Genomic DNA, 20,640 nt, shown 5'->3' on the forward strand with positions numbered 1-20,640 from the left:
GTTTTGGATATATTAAATATTTTCTTATCTTATTTTTAATTATTTTTATTTTTATTTTTAATTTATTTCAAGAAATAATTATATAATACAAATATATACATCTATAAACATTTTCTTTACAATAGTAGGTCCGGAGCCTCTTAATCCAACCTTAATATAATGACACTCATGCAATGCAAGGTCAAACAATGCCCTCCATGGCAACAAACCTCAAGCAGTGCCCTTTTGTATCATTATAGTAAAGTTAGATTGAGAGGATCGTAGCAATGAAATATTGAACTAACATATTATGATGTACAAGATCTCATAAAGAGGCAAGTGCATAACATATTTATGTCTTGGCAAAAAGTTGTATGAGCATAATATAATTTTAGATTTTCAGGATGAAGGAAACCTTTCAAAAAGCCTTAAGGATTTTAAGAAAGAGTTGATGTTATTAATTTCACTTTGAGAATATCATATACAACAGGCTCCTTATATAGAAGAGGAGCTAGGATAAAACACACCCTCGTGATTCTCGAGGAGAATCACTTTACAGTACTGATATTTGATAGTTCACTTATAAAATAGACAAGGAGCATCAGATATGCTTAGCACGTACAGGCTTTAATAAAGACAGAGTACATACTTTAATAAAGGACACAAAGTGCCTTGGATGCTCTGACACTCATACTTTAATGAAGCAAACAATATGTGTCACACCTTACCCCTCTGTAAGGCATAACATGATCCCGTAGAATACCTAATGAACTACCGAACTTCACCTACCGATAACTCATTAAGTACCCTACAAGGGATTTTAAAACAATTTTCTTCTTTTTGATAAGTGGTGAGCATTTCTAATAAATATTTAAAACATTTAGTTGAAATTAAAACTAATTAATATTTTTGGCCATTTTAGTTTTTCGCAAATTTTATACAAATTTTGACAGAGTTTCCTCTGTATTTTGAGAGAACCGTTCTTCGAATACCTGTAAAAAGTACTTCTAAAAGTTTTTCTCAACCACTACTTCGGTTTCACAATCAAACTCAATCAATTTCTCAAAATTCACAAGTTCAATAATTCTCAAAGTACTGTCAATCAATATCATTCATATTTCATTAAAAACAAAATAATTTATACAAAACCTTACAAATTTATATCAAAAGAAACACAAACTAAACTTTATTACAAACTTCATACAAATTTGTGTACAAGCTACTCAAGACCCATTTTTACATGTCCATACATTTATGTGCAATATATACATCAAAAGAAGTATTTACAGTTAGGGTAGAAACTATACCCGAAGGCTTCAAGCTGATGACTTCACACACCTTAGCAGCTCAGTCTGCTGCTCATTTAGTCTCTGTATCTGCGACAGCAATAAAAGCTATCGCTGAGTACTAGAACTCAGTGGTGCACAATATACTAAAATAATCTTTATGCAAAACTTAAAGCACATTCATTCAAAAATTTGGCTAAACATGAAAATTAAATACAATCATGCATTGTAAGATTTTACATGTAAACCAAGTTCATTTCAAAGTATCAAAACACATTTCATAAAACCCACAGTTAGATCACGCCATTCGAAACAAATAGAATCTCAATAGCCAGAGGCTAAAGAGAAATCATATGAATCTCAATAGCTAGAGGCTAAAGAGAAATCATATCACAAGGCTAGCTAGCTCAAATATATGGATATCCATTCACATCCTCTTCTACTGGCACACCTCAACACTTCTCCAGAGAAGGAATCAAAATTCGAAACTAATTACCTCTACTAGTCATGCTAGTGAGGTGTTCAAATATATGGTCATGACACTGTGGTTTCAAAACTTATCTTAATAATTTGCTAAACATTGTCATTTCAAAAATATACAATAACTTTCACAATTTAAGTCAAAACATCATAACTAATGTCACAAATAAATTCTCAATAATTCAAAGCAAATGTAAAATACATATTTCATTCACTTTATCAATATATTTTAAAGCATAGTGATGTTGCGCACAAACCTCAAACGAGTCGCCTGTTGGCCTTGACTCGACTCCTCGGATTCTGTCCCGGTATTCTTTTCCACTGAAACACGAAATTTTCCAATGTTTCGATACTAAAACTTAAAATAAATCCAAAATAAACTTAACTTCACATTTACCTAGCTCTAACGTGTTAAATTCGACGTTCTCGAAATTTTGTGTTTTGGGTTACTATTCACTGCACTATTCAAGTCAAATTATTGACTTTCTAAAGCTTAATAGGTATGGGAACTCCAACTTCACCCACATACCACATTTTGGTCACCAAACTTGTTGGTTTTGGTCATTTGTTTAAAGCTTAGGTCATTTTGGCAAAATTGCCAATTTTCGGTTTTGGTTCTCCGAAGTTGTACTATTCCATTGGTCGATCTACTGTTGGAATTTAACAAAACTTCCTTCATAGAAAATGTTCCTTATTGTCTTAAGTGTATTCTCATTTTTTGATCACCTCAATCGGAGTTTTGTAACTCAAGTTATGGTCAAAATAAGTTTACTGTTCACGTGCACTGTTCATACTGCAATTTTGGATTCTGGCAGATTTTGGTCCAACTTTGGTCAATAATTTGATCAAGTTAAGTTCATAATTTGGTCTCACTTTCTTCATATAAAATGTTCTACTATGTCTTAGGTTTCCATCGGTTCAAGAATCACCTAAATCCGAGTTTTCTAGAGGGAGTTATAGCCATCCAAACATTGCTGCTCAATGAAAATTCTGCAGAGTTGCAGGTTTGGTAACCTAACTTTGCTCAATAATCTGAATGGGTTAATGGCATAATTTGGAGTGATGTTCTTCATGAAAGTTTTAGATCTATATGCCCTCTAACCCCTGGCCAAATTTCAGGTCAATTTGACCTGTCTAACTCGAGTTATGACCAAATGAGCGATTCTTGTTCATTTGGTCGATTTAGTGCGATGTGACTGCTATCATTTCACTTTGGTCAATTGTTTCACCAAGTTTTGGTCAGTTTTTGGCCATGGTTCCTTAATGAAAATTGTGCTCTTTTATGTCTATTTTCATCTTCAATTGGTGGCATATCCATTAGGCTTGTAAAATTTGAGTTTTGGTCCTTCAAAGTAGGTTTGGTCATGCTGCATTGACCTACGAATTTGGTTTAATTTCCTACCATCCCACACAACTTATTTGGTCATAATTGACCATTATTTCATTTCACAATAGGTTAAACATGCCATTTATGCATTTCTCCAAATTTTGGTTCATAAACCCTAGCATTGAAACCCTAATCTCACTAACTCTTGCATTTAACTACTTCTAATGATTTTAATGTTAATCATTTAACTAAGTAAGGTTTCTAAACTCATTCAATTGCATCATGTTCATGCAAACCATACTCCTCTCAAGCTGCCCGAAATTTCAGTTTAATTCTTCCCCCATATTTGTTTCATTTAAATCAAGTTCTAAGCTCACTTAATTACCTAAACATGCATTTGAATGGATAAATAAAGGGTTTAGCATATTAACCTCAATTTAAATGCCAAGCCTTCAATTGTTCTCTTTCTTTCCTCTTTCTTTCTTGTGTTTAAGTTGAGATTAAAGGTTCTAGTGAGGTATTTAAGGAAGTTATGAAGGTTAAACAAAGAGAATTAAGCTTAAATGTAAGCTTAAAGGAAGAAATTTTCATGGAGGGAATTTGGGAGTGATGGGGCGGCAAGATGGAAGGAAGAAGAGACTTTTCTAAATTTTTTTTTTGTTTTATTTTCCTTAGTCTTATCCTTTTTTGAAGACCAAAATTTCCTAATTAATAAAATAATTAAATTAAACCTTTATGACATCATACATGATGTCATCCCTTTGACTTTTCCAACCCTTTTCCTTTTCTTTTTTTTCTATTTATTTTTTTTATTAGTTCTTTAATTTAATTCTCGATTCCGAAATTTTCTTTTCTCCGATTTTATTTGACAGTTAAGTCAGGAGTCAGCTCTCGGGGTCAATTGACCAAATTGCCCCTCGCCGGTTCATCCCGGATTGCAAATAATCCAATATTTCTTCCGGCTCCCTGACCTAATTATTTGACTAACTTAACAGTTCTTTTTCGTGATTTTCTCTTTTTCACTATGTCCATAAGGGTCCTAAGGACCGCAGCGTCACTTTTTACGGTTCGAAATTTGAGTTTAAAATGACTTCGCAGTCGTTCTCGAGGAGGTCACTCATCGCTGTGACTCTCGGCTCGTTTAACCTCTTATGTTCTGTTTTTCTTATTTATAGTTAACTAATTAAACATTACTAATTATTTGTGTTTATGGCTTCTCAAGTTGTCTTAAGTGTGGCCCTAATCCCATTAATTGTCCGGACCGACACCGGTCACCGGAACAGTGAAATATTCCAGGCTATACCAATAGGGGTGTTACAATATCAGCTCTTTTTGTCTAAGAATAACTCAGCAAGAGTTCTGGCTTGGACTCAGATTAAAGTTGAGATAATTTGAGTCATCAGAGTCAATATCTTTTCCAAACATGCTTTTGACCCCTGACTGATCTTCACGTGACTTATCCTGGTTCATCTCTTCATAATTTTGCATGGGGTCATCTTCTATAGGATCTTGAGAATCTTGAAAGGTAATGTCATAATCAGGGACTTGTTCTGGATGAGGCTTTAGACCAATTGAGGTTGAATCAGTTATTCGAACCATGGGTTGATAATTGTTGATCTCACAGAGATGAGAAGACAATTGTTTGTGCAGAACTGAATCCATTGGCTTAGATTTTATGGATGTAAGATAAGTTCGCCATTCATAAGTCAAGTTCTGAGTCCAAAGCATGCCTTCAGGATTTCTGAAGAATGGTCGATGAAGGATGAATAGGGATTTGATTTCCTTTGCATACTCAGGAGACCTTCCTTGAAGATTGTTGTTGTAGATGATTTTCCCTAGAACATAGCGCCAGTCAATTATGGATTGGAACTATTCCAGGAAATGCCACCATACATATTGCTGATTAGTTATGTCATGCAGGCAACTGAACAATATGACTGTAGGGACTTCTAGACCAACTGCATAAAGAGTAATCATACACCATAAAAACCATTTTTCTTCAAGAAGGAGGCCTTCCTTGAGATTTAAGCAAAAAACCGTTAGGAAGAAAGCATCTGGCTAGAAGTGAGTGCAATTGCCCTTATTTTGACAAAATGAAATAGGTGGTTCCTTGCATATGCAGTGAGTTGTGACAGGGTTATGTTTGGAGTGTATCCTGGCAGAAATGTACCCATTGCGAGAATGAGAACTTGATGAGTTGTTGAGCTGGAAAGTTTGGATGAACTAGCCATGAATATTAAGGGAGAGGAGTGTGTTATTGTGGTGAGATTACAGGTTTTGGGCCTTGTGAGAAGATCATGGATTAAGTTGTGATCTCCTTCAGATGCTGAACTATGTAGTCATATCTATCAAACTAGCTTTTAAGTCTCAAGAGATGTGGCTCGGGAAGAGTTTTGTTTTTTGAAATCTAGCACTTTTGGAAAAGAGGAGTTGTCCATCACTATTAGAAAAGCAGTGGCCAGTGAAGTGGAATTCACACTTTTTATTCCATTTTTTGACGGCCAAAATCTCTTTGTAAATAGTGTGGTAGTATTTTTTAAATTCTTTGAATTGTTCGCTTGGATATCCATAGATATGCTTTTTTCCCATCAAGTTCTTCAAGGAGTATGGCACCCCAATATTCATTACTGGCATATGTCTAAAGAACCCTCTTGCTAGTTTTGGGAACCTTAAGTGGAGGAGGGTCCTGGGCAATTTTCTTTAAGGCTTTGATAGCAATAGTTTGTTCTTTTTCCCAAGGTGGGGCATTTTTTCTCAACACTTTGGCAGCTGACTAGTGTATTTGGATGCATGGGGAATAAAGTCCCTAAGGTAATTAATAATACCAAGGAACCGTTGAATCTGTTTGACTGAGAAACTTTCATATGGGAATTTGAGCAATTCCTGGGCTATTTGTGGACCGACCTGGTACTTTCCATCTTGAAATTTCATGCCAAGAAACTCGATATTGGACTGAGCCAAATGACTTTTCTTTTCAGATAGCATAATTCCATGCTGTTGAACCAGAGCATGGAATTGGGCCAAGAGTTGTTTATAGGCCTGGACATCTTCTGAAAATAGCAGAATATCATCAATATAAATTAGGGCTGAATGCAAAATGAGCTCAAAGATTCGAACCATAGCCTTTTTAAACAATGATGGTGCTACTTTCAAGCCAAATGACATCACAACCAATTGATATTGGGCATTGGGTATACAAAATGTTGTTTTGTATCTATCTGATGGAACTATGCCCAATTGCCAGAATTTCACCTTTAGATCAAATTTTGAAAATATGTGGGCATGGTGGATATGGGTAAACGGGGAATTGATTTTTGGAAGAGAAATTTTGTCATCTCATTGGAAATGATTTGTAACACCCCTGATTTTTTATATATTATTATTGGGCTTCGTGTAGGTATCCTCAATTCGCGAAAATTCGACAGTTGTCCGGATCTGTGAATTTCTGGCCAGACAGACCAGCTACCGGAAAAGTCTTCGAATTGGATCGAGGTTTTGGCTACCCCACCATTGTCAGGCATCCCGAGCGCGTTCCAGAAGTCGGAATCGGCAAAGGTAAACCCGAACCTTGCTTTTTCGTAATTTTCTAGTGCTTAAATAGGATTAAAAATCCATAAAATATTCATGGTAGCTTAGAAAATTACGATTATTTTTGCAATAGCTTAGTAATATTTCTAAGGACCATGGCGTAGTTTTATAAATTTTAGAGCTTATTTGAGCAGTTTTTGCAAAAATGATCAATTATAAGGACTAAATTGAAATTTTACATATTGTGATGGATGATTGATTTGATGGGCCCAGGAGGGGCTGTGTGATGTGATTGAGTTGTGGATATATGGATTGTGGATATAGAAGTGTGTTTTGAGCCCTTTTGCAGGTTGGGTAGGTCCTAGGTATAGGGGAGACTCTGCCAGATTTTCGGCACAACTTAGGACGTATTTGGTCTTTTCTTGATTTGTATTGGGTCATTTGTATTAAATAAATGTAATGTAATTGTCAGGTGAGCCGGGATAGCCCTCTTCCTCCGCTCAGCCGCCTCAGTGACCACCGTCAAGTTTGTGAGTAAAATATTAATTTTAATTGTAATTTCGATATTATTATATATTCAAGCATGACCATGCATCACTTATATGCATATATTTATGTAGTTAAACTCTAGGCACGATTTATGTTGCATTGATAACTGTTAAAGTGCCATGGATGTTGTTGTGGTAATTTGGAGCAGTGTACGTGCGTTGGCGTGCGTATGATGTGGTGTGGACTATGGATAGGACGGGTAGTCACGGCTTGAGTTCTTCGCTGGGACCCAATCCTTCGGGGGGTAGTCACGGCTTGAGTTCTTCGCTGGGACCCCCGATTTGGTTTATTAAGCGAAAGTCCGGCTTGAGTTCTTCGCTGGCACTAGGTTGGATTTAAGAGAGCTGTATAGGGGATCAGCTCCCATATATTATGATTGATGTTACAGGGTGCGTGAGTGCTCCAAATTACCTTTTTGATATTATGATGTGAAAATGTTGTTGATGTTGCATTTCACTCTACAGGGTGCATTAGTTTTAGATAGTTATAGAGATTATGGTTAAAATTGATATTTTACTCTCTGAGTCGAACGCTCACTCCTGTTCAATATTTTTTCAGGCTACAGGAGGATTTTATTGTGGTTAACCTGCTTTTCTTCTTCGCAGGTTGTTTATCAATATTTGTGTAATTTTATTTACTCATAGAATTTCCGCATGTGATAGAAATATTATTTGAATTGGGTCTGTAAACTAAATTGTTATTTTGGACCTGTAAACTTGATATTCTATGCATGTTTGTTAGATTGGATGAGGGAGCTGAGCTCCCCAATTGAGTATTTATTTTGTTTACAGGTCGGGTGAGTCAAAAACTCCCCGTTGAAAGGTCCACTTTATGGCCGGACTCTGTCCGGTTGGTTTCTTGAAATTGGGCCCAAATGGGTTTTAGAGTTGGGTTAATGAACAGTTAGGCTTACTACTGCCTCGGGGCTTTAGGTGGCCTGTGTCCTAGTCTTGCCCATAGGTTGGGTCCTGACATGATTCAGAAGTTTGCAATCAATTACTAAGCTTTTTTCTTATCAAACTTTTTTTTTATTGTTTTTTTCACAAAAAAGTCTTGGCATGCCCATTTTGATTTGGTAGGTTCAATAATTAGATTAATTTGGTGGCAAGTAAACTTTTTTTTATTGATTGGGTAGGTTCAATATTTGGTGGCAAGTAAACTTTCAATACTGAATTACTCTTTTTCTAAAATCCAACGAAAATTAGATTAATTTAAATGAATATTTTACATGAAAGAACAAAATTTATTAATCATTAAATTAATTAAGTTAAATTAAGATTAAATCAAAATTGAGAAATTTTAGACACCGTTGCTTGTAAAAACAGTTTTTTGTTTTAAATTTTTATTTAATAAGAAAACTTTAATTTTTATTTTTTTATTAAAACAATAGAAAATATCAAATAATATATGCTCATTTATTAATAACAAAAACAGTTTTTTTTTTAAATAAAAAAAATTACATATCTTTCATAATTAAAAAATAAATTATAAAATACGTTTAAAATTTTTTTATTAATATGTATTATTTATTTATTTTATAATAATATAATTATTTTTTACCATTGTAAATATATATTTTTTAAATAATATTTGATTTTAATTATAAAAAGTCAAAGTATAATTTTGATTATAAAAAATTATATAAAAAAATTATTTTCAAATTTTAATTAAAATTTTTAAAAAAATTTGCAAATGTGAATACGAAGAAGTGAACCTTTATTGTCTGATCTTAGATTATCCATTTCATAAATACGAGTAAAGTTAAATAAAGGTGGCCCATGACATAACAGAGGTTACGATAATTAAATAAAAAATTAAGAAATCAGTAAGATGCTTGCCAGCCAATCTCACCCTCAGTCCTCACACATACAGAGAAAGCAGAAAAAAGATTAAAAATGGCACGCCATGTCTCCAAAAGCTCTGATATCGAAACATGGTCTTCCTTTTCTCTTTTCCTTTTTCTTTTAAAAATAATAATAATAATTTTCTTTTCAAGGCCACAGACAATTAGAAATTTCAACAAAGTTAAATTTTCCTTTTTTTTAAATGGAATTAATAATAATTGATAGCTTCACAATAAAAAAGAAATCATCACCTTTCTTTAAAATAAAAAAATACCAATCAAATTATTTTTTATTGATAAAATTTAAGTTAATTTTATATTAAATTTCCTTTTTCAAATATTGTTTTAGAAAATTTAACATTATGAGCTACATATTATGGACCGCTTTAATTAATGAGTCTCATGATTTATATTGAATTTACCTCCATATTTATATCTCAGCAGTAAGCTTCAAATCTCCCAATCAAATCAATTTCATGTAAATTGATAAATATGTACTTTAGAAAGTAATTAAGCTCACAAAATATTAATTAATATTCTTTTTGATCGATGTAGCCAACTTGATTATAACTATGGAACCTGCTTCAAGAACAAGCGACACAGAGAAGAAAAAACAAAAAGGTCAATTATTCGTGAGCTAGATCGATAAAAAAAAATAATAAATTCATGAAATTATATTAAAAGAGCTATATATGCTGTACAACATGAATTATAAGTATCCGAATTCATGCAAATCACTAAATTATTAATTAAAATTAAATGAAATAAAAATATAATTATAAATTCGCAGAACTAAAAAAATATTTTAAAGAAATTAAAATGACATGAAATCACTGTTAAATAAAGAAAAAAGAAATTGGGAAGTGTAATCGATAAACACACATGAAATAATTGTTGTTAATAATGCATGTCAATTATGCTTCTCATTTTATATAATAAAAACACAAAAAATGCAAAAAAGAAGTTTGTGAATAATTAAAATCTTTATCACCAAAACAATCAATGATTTTGGAAGAGTATGGCTGTAGAAAGACTGTGGGCATGTGCCAACAGGACTTTCAGCCCATCTCTTAAATATAAGAGCTATTTATACTTTAGCAATGATTTTAAAAAATAAAATAAAAAAAATTCTGACAAATTAACAATTAAATATAATACAATAAAACAATTAATAATCCTATGATTATTCTATTAAAATTTTTTAATAATACAATTAGCTATTTTGTTTGCATCCAAATTAATTTTTTTCTTTAAACATTATATTAAATTAATAATATATTTAAAATAAATAATTTTTAAATATTAAAATCAAATTTTATTTTTTTTCTTCTTATGTTAGAACATATACATACAGTATTTAAAAATAAAATTTAATATCTTAATAAAATTATGATAATTTTAGTAAAACCTCTCATCTTATGTAAGTACTACGCACACACACTCTATACTTAATATGCGATCCTAAAATATTAATCTCTAAGTACACTCATATAAACACAGACCTTAATCATGATATTACATGCCAGTGATTTAATTAAGCTCATCCCTCACTAAATTTATTATTTTTTTTATCTTAAGTTAAAAATAAGTACATAACATTTAGAAATAAAATTTAATATCTTAATAAAATTATAATAATTTTACTAAAATTTTTCATTTTATATGAGCACTGTCTACACACTCTCTATGTTCCATGTGAAATTCTAAAGGCCAATCAAATTTTAATTTTATTGCATATAGATAGACTCGAGTGTATTCTTCAGCCGATAAGTATAAACAAGAAAAGGGAGACAAAAGGTAGGAATTTTTTTTGATTTCATTGATGGGCCTTCTCGTGCCTACGAGAACCGCAAATTGACATCTGATCACTATTCATTCACTCTATTCGATTTCCAAGTGCCTCGTGTACCAAATCGTTTCCGTTCAATTTTTATTTTTAATTCAATAAAATACTATATGCATATACAGCAGGAGGAAGGAAGATGCATAGAGCTTGAGTAATAATTTTTCTATTTAGTGATAAGTATAATATCCCTGTAAAGCTGTCTTTCTTGTCGTTACTGTATTTGGTAGTGTAAGGGCTTAGGACTATAAGTAAGAGAGTCACATACAAGTCTCCTTCACACCCAAGAAGCTATAGAAAGAAAGAAAGAAAGAGATCAGTTTGCTAATACCATGGCTACCCTTGTTGTTCCTCAGAATGTTTCTGTTGTTGAAGATGCAGAAAATCTCAGAAAAGCTTTTGAAGGTTTGATCTATTCATATTCCATCATCCCATCTCTCTCCCTCTTTTTTATTTTTTTATTTTTTTTTATTTTTAATTTCTCAAAGAATCCTGAATCCTCTTTTAGATTTCATATGTTTATTGGAATTGATTCTTTGATCTATAGTAATGCCTGTTTTTCTCTCTTTCTTTTTGATCAATTTCTTTATCTCTAACCCATCTTATTCCCTTTTGCATTTATGGGGTAAAATGCTTCTATCAAACAAGATTGACTAAAAAAAACTGATATTGGGTATTTTCTTTTGTGCTGTGAAAATTGATAGGATGGGGGACAAATGAGAAGGTTATAATTTCAGTTCTTGCGCATAGAAATGCAGCTCAAAGGAAACAGATCAGGCTAGCTTATTGGGACCTTTACCAAGAAGATCTTGTTAAGCGTCTTGAATCTGAGATCAAGGGAGATTTTGAGGTTTAATCGATCATTATCATATATAATTTTCTTGAGGATTTTATGTGCCTATGAAACTAATGAAATTGATTTAATCTGAATACAGAGAGCTGTGTACAGATGGATATTGGACCCAGAAGACAGAGATGCAGTATTAGCGAATGTGGCTCTAAAGAAATCTTCTGATTATCATGTGATCGTTGAAATTGCTTGCGTTCGATCTTCAGAAGAGCTCTTGGCTGTGAGGAGGGCTTACCATGCTCGCTACAAGCATTCCTTAGAAGAAGATGTGGCAGTTCATACCACCGGCGATATCAGGAAGGCAAGTTAATTACTTACTATTGATGTGTTTTGATCTGTGTTTCTATAACAGTTAATGATCCTGATGGTTTATTATGGTTATTCTGCAGCTCTTGCTAGGGTTGGTGACAGCTTTTAGGTATGAAGGTGCTGAAGTAAATTCAAGATTGGCCAAATCTGAAGCTGATATTCTTCATGATGCGATCAAGGACAAGAAGATTAACCATGATGAAGTGATTAGGATCTTAACTACAAGGAGCAAGACACAGCTCATGGCTACCTTCAACAGCTTCAAAGACAGCCAGGGCACTTCCATCACTAAGGTACAGAATAAAGACACCTATAGCTTCCATGTATTCTGCTTCTATTCTTCTTGTTCATTTGATTCTGAGTGAACTCGTACTAAAGGTTCTTGAGACCCTCGAAAGGGTACCCATATATCTGTATCCAGTACAAAGCACATTTACAATCTTTTTCTGTTTGATAGGTTCTGTTGGGTGAGACTGCTGATAACGAGTACAAACGATTGCTCCGCATAGCCATTCGATGCATCAACGAACCTATTAAGTACTATGAGAAGGTGAAACTCTATATTGGAACTTGGAAAATGTAAACAATTTCACATCTTATTGAACTCAATCTGAAGATATTTGGTTTAATTTGTGCCACAGGTTTTGAGGAATGCATTCAAAAAGTTTGGGAATGATGAGGATGCAATTACTAGAGTGATTGTCACAAGGGCAGAGAAGGACTTGCAACTAATCAAGGAGCTTTACTACAGCAGGAACAGTGTGCCTCTTGATCAAGCAGTGGCCAAGGAAACTTCTGGGGATTACAAGGATTTCCTGCTTGCTCTGCTAGGAAAGCAGGATTAAGATTAGTATCTTAATCATTTAAGAGTATTTAAGTTGGAAAATAAATAATGGTTTTGTGAGCTTTCATTTTGAATTTGTGTTGGTCTTGAGAGCTTTCTTTCTGGTGTGAGACAATTTGTAGCCTATTTTATGCTATCTTTATTTATTGCAGAGTTTCTCTAAGAAGGTGCTTTATTTATTAATAGTTATCAACAAACATTTTTTATCTTTTAAATAAAACAAGAAACTATAATTGTTTTCCAGAAACTTCATGCTTAAGAAGTAGACAAAATTATGGATTGTATTAAATTAAATGAAAAAAGTGTAATGACTAAAATATCCCTTGAGAAAAAAAAATGATTTTCCCTTTAAAAAAAAAATTTGATTTTGATTAATTTAACTTAGTTTTGATTCTAATTGGATAATCTGATTAAGGCTGAATGTATGTATATATATGTGACAAAGATCTAAGGGTTGGTGGTGGGGGGCAGTTGCCCCCCTTCCTCTGAAATCCCACAGCAGAAAGAAGAGTTACAGTTTATTTAGGTTCTTTTTAACCACAACTCATACACACACAAGGCAACATTTCATGAAACACAGATGAAGGGAAAAACGTAGGTGAAGATAAGAACATAACCATTGAAGCCAGAATTCAATCATTTCACCAAATTCCTCTTAATTTCAGTTTCTGTTCTCATCCTTAACTCCTCCAATTAGTCTTTTGTTATCAAGGCAAGCAAGAAATCCTTATAGTTCCCATTTGCATTGTCTTCAATTTTCTGGGAAAGGGGGACTCCGTTTAAGCTATTGTACCCTTCTTTAATCTCTTTCAAATCCACATCTGCTCTGGTAACAATTACTCTTGTCAGTGAATTTTTGGTGTTGTGATCTGCATCATTTCTCATTGCCTCATCTATTACCTGAAAGAATTTATTTGCAACCCAAGAAAATGCTAATAATTTATTGTCAAAGTTTTATATCAGAAGCTGAGTTTCTTTAAGATTGTTAGTGCCATTATCTTACCTTGCTGAAATATGTATGAGGAGTACATAAGCATTCAACTGTCTCCTTTAAAATCAAGTCAGCAGCTTCAAGATCCTGAAGAAAACATCAGGAAGGATTAGTCCCATATATAGAATTTTCATATATATATATATATATATATATATATATATATATATATATATATATAAATGAATCTTCCCACTAGTTCATACCTCATGGATGCTTTTGCCAGAAACTTCGTTGTAATATATATATATATATATATATATATATATATATATATATAAATGAATCTTCCCACTAGTTCATACCTCATGGATGCTTTTGCCAGAAACTTCGTTGTAATGTTTGTAAATAGCCTTGAGATGGAGCTTGCTTCTTGTTGTTAGAATTCTTATCACCTCATCATCCTCTATAGGATTTTTCTTATCACCATTTTTAATAGCATTAGCAACTATTTTTGCTTCAGATTTTGCAGTGTCTTCCCTAACCTTTGGCCCTTCATACCTATACGCACTCACTAGTGCTACCAGGAGCTGATAACAGAGAAGAACAACCAAATCAATTACATCCTTTCCATATTCACAATTGGTCTGTTTAGTAAAGATGAAATCTCTCTTCTTTATTAATCAGGTTTGACTCTGCTGAAAGTATTCTAGAGTTATTTAAAACTTCTAAATTGCACTAGGTCAGAGTGTAAAAGCTGACTCAAAAATAGTCTAACAATTAAGTACCAAAAGAAAACTTTATACTGCATAAAAAAGCATTTTGGGACTCATAGTTTTACTGTTTTTTTCCTGAAATCTTTTGATCCATTAATTGAACTTTGTACCTTACGCTCACTGCCAGTGATATGGGTGGCAACATCTTCTTCAATGGAGTGATCATAGAGGGAATGGTAGGCTTTCCTTGCTCCCAATAACTCTTCTGAGGATCTAGTGCATGCAATCTCCACAATCACACCATAAGATTGTGGACCAAGCCTCAAAGCCTCATACACCAAACGAGCATCTCTTTGCCAGGGATGCATGGCACAGTGCACCACAGCATTCTAAACAATCATACAGAGAAATAGTTACAAATATTGTCAACTACTGTCATTTTCGGATCCCATTTCAACAGAGATTCAAACTCATACTTAACAGCTTATCATCTTTGAAACAACAATTTACAATTTTAAGCATGAAAAAAAATGCTAAAAGGAAAACAAAGAAATAGAAAAAATACCTCAAATCGCATAAATTCATGCCTGAGAAGATTGATACTGTGATCATCCCAGCGTTCAAAAGAACGTTCATCTTCAATGAACAAGTGAGGACTTCTCTCTCTGAATGTTGTCCTATGCTCAAGATGTGATTTTCCCAGAATTGATATTAATGACTTCTCATCAACTCCAAGTCCTGGTATATATATGCAGAAAAATAGGGAAAATGAAAAAGGAAAGAATTTCCTCAGCTCTTAAGGGTTTGCATTCAATAGAGTTCATTAGAAAACAAGAAAGAATGTGAAGAAGGAAGCAAGATTGATCAATTCTTGATTTTGCAAAGAAATGAACATCTATGATCAAAGAGTTAGATGCGTATTTTTACAAATAGAGAGAGAAGCAAAGGTAAGAAAAACAAAGAATGAATTGAAGTTAAAAAGGAACCTGAGAAAGCCTTGGTGAGAGCTTCCAACTCTTGAGGATTAGCCATGCCTTTTTCTGTGTTTTGGTGTATGGCAGCAAGAAGATATCATGCCAAATTTATATTTACTTGCAAGGTTATTCTTGTCATTTGAAAAATAAAGGGCATTTTAGGTAACCTGCACTGTTACAAGAAACCATAATGGGCAAAGCAATTATAGACAGGAAATTAAACTGAGTAAAACCAAAATGACGTGTGACTGAACTGACTCCCTAATTGCTTACCATAAAATAAAGGAATTGACGACTTTAATATCCAATTTATGACATTGCTTCATTGCAATAATGTCCATGCATTTTTCATATATGTTATTTAACCCCAATTCTTTTGCAATTTATATCATTCGACCACCTAATTTCTCAATTTGCACAAAGGACCAAAACATCTTTGTCCAAATAATAAGACTATATGTATATATATATATATATATATATATATATATATATATATATACGAATGACATTTTGAGGTGAAACCCTAGACTTTAATTTGTAGCCCTATAATTTTTCTTGATCATATGGTGACTAGAAATTGGATAGCTCTTATAACTCCCTTACACAAATTCTCCTTACTCAAATGATGTCTCATGATGATTCATTAGGTCATTTTCATTTTCATTTTTCTTTTTTTTACTTTATTTGATTTTAATTTTTCTTTTTTTTTTATTGATTTTAATTTAAATTTAAATTTAAAATTTTATAATTAAAAACAATGTTAGAATCATTTTTGTAATTGGAACTGATGAGTAATGAAGAGGAAGCAACAAAAGTAGGTATAATGACTGGAACTTCACATTTTCGGCACTTACAGAAAAGGACAATATAATATCCTTTTAATTGTTGAAAAAATAATTAAAAAAAAAAAATTCTATGATCATTAATGCTCGCATGTGATGCTTAATATTTTGCTATCAATGATTGCAAATGCAGTAATATCTGTAGGCCATATATGAATCCCCCCTCTCTCTCTCTCTCTCTCTCTCTCTCTCTCTCTCTCTCTCTCTCTCTGTGCAAAGGACAACATCATTTTAGATATGAATCAGCATAAAATAAGAGTTTGATACATACCTGTAAGATATAGCAACAATCACAAATAAAAAATATGACCACCTGTCTCATTTGATTAATACAAATATACCCATCACGTGAGGCATGAGGTTATTGACTATTAATCCATTCACACTATATTAGTTTCTCAGTATGAACTTGTTGACAATTAGGTATTAATATGTATTTTTTTGCTGAGATATCTTTAGGTTGTTAGGAACAAACACATGTTCAAATGGGTGTGCACAGAGTTGAAGCAAAAGAAATTCCAGTGGGGGGCTTATTGGCATGGTTGCTTCTTTAATTGGTAGTTGAGTGGAGCCAGTACTATTACAGATGAAATTATAAGAGAGGGCCAACCAAGAAGATGCAAACACAGCTCATTTCTTCACGTTTTATTTCATTGTTCAATATTATCCTTTTCTTTTTAGAAATATATTATCTTTAATGACTTTAAAGTCTAATTTAAATGGACTTAATGATTTCATGAGTTGGAAAATGATATTTTTTCTCTTATCTTTTTGTCTCTTGATAGGTCAATTTTAAACGATTTTTTTTTCTAAATCATCCTTTCATCCTTCCTAAATATGAAAAAATTATTCCATTAAATCTTTATATTTACAATAAATAAAATTTAGTCATTGATTGTGATAGAATTTAATAGCTTGCTAAGATAAATGAAAAATTCATGATTATCTAAGATGATTGGTTAGGAATGAAGGTATTTATGAGAAAAAAGCTACTTGTTTTTTTTTTTATGCAATTAATTCAATTAAGATATTCTTGTCAAACTCTAATTGTAAAATTGCTAGTAAGCAGATCTCTAAACTAAGGTGTTTATGGGAATTTAATTCTGCATTTGTCAAACTACCGCAAAATTAGCAAATATTAATAGTCCATGGTCAAAATCATAAAATGCAAAAGTTTATGGAAATTCCTAGAATTCCTGGATCCTTACTTGTTATTAGGAGGGAAAATAGAAAGAGAATCACAGAAACTGCAAGAACTCATTTCTGAGATTTCACAATTTTTGCCGTTTCTCTTGATTGTAATTAATTGTCTTTAATAACACACAAAAGAAAAGAAACGGCAAAAGCTTGGCTTCCAAGTTTCCCTGTGCTTGCTTCAAGAGAAAATTCTTGGAAGAAAATGGCTACTCTCAAAGTGCCAGATGCTGTTCCTTCTCCAACTCAAGACTGTGAGAGACTCAGAAATGCTGTTCAAGGTTTGTCTGTGTTTGTTCATACAATATATTTCTCTTCGCTTCATTTCTTCTTTGGGTGGTTTTAATTTTCCATGTTCTGAAATAATTATGTTTTTATTATTATGGATATGAACATATATCATCTCTCTGCTCTTTTCTTTTTGTGGGTTCTTTGAATTTATAGATTTTCTTATCAAATTTAAAATTTTTTGTCCGTAACTTCCTTCGAGAGGACAGGAACTTAATATTTTGACCCAATTTTGAATTTAAGAGCTCTTATTTAACAGGCCAAAAGTGGACTGAATATTTTCTCAATTGAAAATTAAATTTTCTGTTGTTTTTGGTGATTGGTTATAGGACTAGGGACAGATGAGAGGGCGATTATAGGGATTTTAGGGCACAGAAATGCAAGTCAAAGGAGGAAAATTAGAGAAACCTATCAGCAGCTTTACAAGGAATCTCTCGTTGATCGTCTCCATTCTGAGCTGTCCGGAGATTTTAGAGTATGCAATTCTTTTTCTCCCTTTATTTTAATTCATGACCATGTTTTATATTTTTCTGAGTAGCTGTTTCATCTAGACCAATTAGTACCATGATTTATTGAACGATGGAGCATTTGGTAGATGGTGGATTTCATTTATGTAGACCAATGTTCCTTTCATGTCAATCACCATATTCATATCTAACAACTTGATGTTTTAACGCATGACAGAAAGCAGTAATTTTGTGGACTTATGACCCCCAAGAAAGGGATGCAAAACTGGCAAATGAAGCATTGAAATCTAAGAAGAAAGGCACAAAAGAACTGCAAGTGATAGTCGAGATAGCTTGTGCAAATTCTCCTCACCATCTACAGGCAGTAAGGCAGGCCTATTGTTCTCTTTTTGATTGCTCCTTTGAAGAAGCCATTGCATCTGAAGTCTCTTTGCCCATTAGAAAGGTAAGGAAATCCCACTCATATTCAGATAACATTGAATTTTACTATTTGAGTCTATTCATCCTCAGAGTTTAGAGGTGATGGCATGAAGCCATGAACTCTATGAGTTAATAAGTTTTATGTAAATTGCCAAGTGAATAACTTTGAAAAATAGGAAAGGAAAAATTGACTTTAAGATCTTAGTTATGTATGGTGGATTCCATTTTAAAATGCTGGTCCTTGTTGTCTTAGATGTGTGGTTTAGGCATGAGCTTTTTGCATTGGTTGAAAGAACTTTATTAGGTTCTTAGGGGTTTTATAGCACATAAGTGATGCTAATGTTTGCATTGCACAGCTCTTGGTGGGTTTAGTAAGCTCTTACAGGTATGATAAAGAACTGGTGGATATGAATATAGCCAGCTCAGAGGCATCTAAATTGCATGAAGCTATCAAGAGAAAGCAACTAGATCATGATGATATAGTATATGTTCTCAGCACTAGGAACATGTATCAGCTTAGAGCAACATTCAAGTGCTATCAGCAAAAGTTTGGAAATCCTATTGACCAGGTTTAGCTTCTGCAATTTAGCTAGTTTTCAAAACAATCATTTATTTTTGAAATTTTCTATGGGCATTTTTGTTGGACAATTTTTTTTGCAGGACATAGAGAGTTGTGGTGAGGGTGTGTTGGAATCTCTGTTGAGAGTGGTAATTTGGTGCATACAATCTCCAGAAAAACACTTTGCTGAGGTAAATGATTTAGTTCCTTTTGTGGTCAACAGTGATAATTTCATCTCTCTCTCTCTCTCTCTCTCTCCCTTTTTTTTTTGTTTTAATTTTGAACATTCTTTCTTTCTTTTGCCTTTTCCATATCATTGGAAGGATGCATTCTCTTGATTTATGATAAAGGAGTGAAAACACATATTGATTTGAGTGCCTTTTGTTTAGAGGTGGCCAACAGTCCAGCCTAGGCCAGTTCAGGGCCAAAATTGGTTTTGATCAAATCTAATGGTTGAAGTCTTTTCAATTTTTTTTTAAATGGAAAAAAAAATTCAGTTTTAGCTCAAAACTGGACCGGCTAGTTCTAGTCCGGTTCAAGACCAATTTTATTCAATTTATTTTGATTGGTTTCAGTCCAGATTGGAGAATCCGATTCCGGTTCCAAACCAGAACGTGGCTGGATCTACCTATGTCAATCATTTTTTATTGACATGGAGAAAATTGAACATTTCTTAAAACATTTTTGTGCTCATTAGCAATGGTTGAATCATTGATAGGTGATTGGAACTTCCATCACTGGACTTGGGACAGATGAAGATTCACTGACTAGAGCGATAGTAACTAGAGCTGAAATTGACACAATGAAAATCAGGGGGGAGTATTTCAACATCTACGGAACTAACCTTGATGGTGCAGTCGATGATGACACTTCAGGGGATTATAGAGAGTTCTTGATGACCTTACTTGGTGCTAGAATCTGAATTCATTCTCCCTTCACTCATTTCAATTTTTATTTTCAATGTTGATATTGGATTGTTTATGCTGGCATCTTTGAGATAAAAAGTTGTAAACTGGCTGGATCAGAACTCAAACTTTACTGATCAGTTGTGATTGATCCAATCTTATGGTATGTACATAAACCTCATCAACCCTACTGCTCTTAGTTAATTCAAACCATGTTTGAAGTTTTATAAATCAATCAACTAGCAAAGAAAAAAAAAAGATATAAAGAACAGGATGACCCAGTTCGAAAACGCATCAAGCTTATTATTTTTTTTTTATTACTTTGAGTGTGTTTGTTTGATTGTAATCGAATACTGAAATAAATTAATGACATTTAATTATATTAATAAGAAAATTCTTTTATAAGCAGCCATAATAATTCAAAAAGTGCCACAAACAATAAGAAACTTTCAAAATAGAAAAATAAAAATGTACACAAGGAGAACAAATGAAACAAAAAATCA

General features: G+C 33.0%; 3 protein-coding genes across 5 annotated transcripts; 2 read left to right on the top strand and 1 right to left on the bottom strand.

Annotated features, from left to right (window-relative positions):
- The first annotated feature begins 10,986 nt into the window (after positions 1 to 10,986).
- On the top strand, positions 10,987 to 13,004 carry LOC110660891 (annexin-like protein RJ4). The gene is made up of 6 exons (XM_021819334.2): positions 10,987 to 11,240; positions 11,540 to 11,685; positions 11,771 to 11,986; positions 12,075 to 12,287; positions 12,452 to 12,544; positions 12,636 to 13,004. Exons 1-6 carry the CDS (start codon positions 11,168 to 11,170, stop codon positions 12,837 to 12,839), a joined length of 945 nt encoding a protein of 314 aa, XP_021675026.1. The 5' UTR covers positions 10,987 to 11,167; the 3' UTR covers positions 12,840 to 13,004.
- Positions 13,005 to 13,339: 335 nt separating this feature from the next.
- LOC110660896 (annexin D4) lies at positions 13,340 to 15,613 on the bottom strand. 2 transcript variants are annotated; one of them, XM_058152114.1, is made up of 6 exons: positions 15,472 to 15,613; positions 15,051 to 15,223; positions 14,656 to 14,874; positions 14,135 to 14,359; positions 13,842 to 13,916; positions 13,340 to 13,738 (listed from the first exon to the last, which is right to left on the bottom strand). In XM_058152114.1, the coding sequence occupies exons 1-6, from the start codon at positions 15,515 to 15,517 to the stop codon at positions 13,532 to 13,534; spliced, it is 945 nt and encodes a 314-aa protein (XP_058008097.1). In that variant the 5' UTR covers positions 15,518 to 15,613; the 3' UTR covers positions 13,340 to 13,531. The 2 variants fall into 2 exon arrangements, with proteins under 2 accessions (XP_058008097.1, XP_021675038.2); XM_021819346.2 differs by lacking the exon at positions 13,842 to 13,916.
- Positions 15,614 to 17,318: 1,705 nt separating this feature from the next.
- LOC110660903 (annexin D3) lies at positions 17,319 to 20,372 on the top strand. Of its 2 annotated transcripts, none has more exons than XM_058152122.1 (6): positions 17,319 to 17,778; positions 18,109 to 18,261; positions 18,471 to 18,698; positions 19,030 to 19,242; positions 19,334 to 19,423; positions 19,951 to 20,372. In XM_058152122.1, the coding sequence occupies exons 1-6, from the start codon at positions 17,704 to 17,706 to the stop codon at positions 20,152 to 20,154; spliced, it is 963 nt and encodes a 320-aa protein (XP_058008105.1). In that variant the 5' UTR covers positions 17,319 to 17,703; the 3' UTR covers positions 20,155 to 20,372. The 2 variants fall into 2 exon arrangements, with proteins under 2 accessions (XP_058008105.1, XP_021675057.1); XM_021819365.2 differs by having other exon boundaries at positions 17,327 to 17,779; positions 18,116 to 18,261.
- The last annotated feature ends 268 nt before the right edge of the window (positions 20,373 to 20,640 follow it).

This window comes from Hevea brasiliensis, chromosome 1, assembly GCF_030052815.1.
Source record: "Hevea brasiliensis isolate MT/VB/25A 57/8 chromosome 1, ASM3005281v1, whole genome shotgun sequence".
NCBI lineage: Eukaryota > Viridiplantae > Streptophyta > Magnoliopsida > Malpighiales > Euphorbiaceae > Hevea > Hevea brasiliensis.

Bases quoted from the DNA above. Each gene is read 5' to 3' on its own strand.
- LOC110660891 (XM_021819334.2), top strand. From the start codon at position 11,168: ATGGCTACCCTTGTTGTTCCTCAGAATGTTTCTGTTGTTGAAGATGCA. The intron at 12,288-12,451 runs GTACAGAATAAA...TCTGTTTGATAG, and splicing joins AGGGCACTTCCATCACTAAG to GTTCTGTTGGGTGAGACTGC. The intron at 12,545-12,635 runs GTGAAACTCTAT...TTTGTGCCACAG, and splicing joins CTATTAAGTACTATGAGAAG to GTTTTGAGGAATGCATTCAA.
- LOC110660903 (XM_058152122.1), top strand. From the start codon at position 17,704: ATGGCTACTCTCAAAGTGCCAGATGCTGTTCCTTCTCCAACTCAAGAC. The intron at 17,779-18,108 runs GGTTTGTCTGTG...TTTTGGTGATTG, and splicing joins GACTCAGAAATGCTGTTCAA to GTTATAGGACTAGGGACAGA. The intron at 19,424-19,950 runs GTAAATGATTTA...AATCATTGATAG, and splicing joins CAGAAAAACACTTTGCTGAG to GTGATTGGAACTTCCATCAC.
- LOC110660896 (XM_058152114.1), bottom strand. From the start codon at position 15,517: ATGGCTAATCCTCAAGAGTTGGAAGCTCTCACCAAGGCTTTCTCAG. The intron at 15,224-15,471 runs GTTCCTTTTTAA...TATATATACCAG, and splicing joins TCTCACCAAGGCTTTCTCAG to GACTTGGAGTTGATGAGAAG. The intron at 14,875-15,050 runs GTATTTTTTCTA...ATGATTGTTTAG, and splicing joins ATGAATTTATGCGATTTGAG to AATGCTGTGGTGCACTGTGC.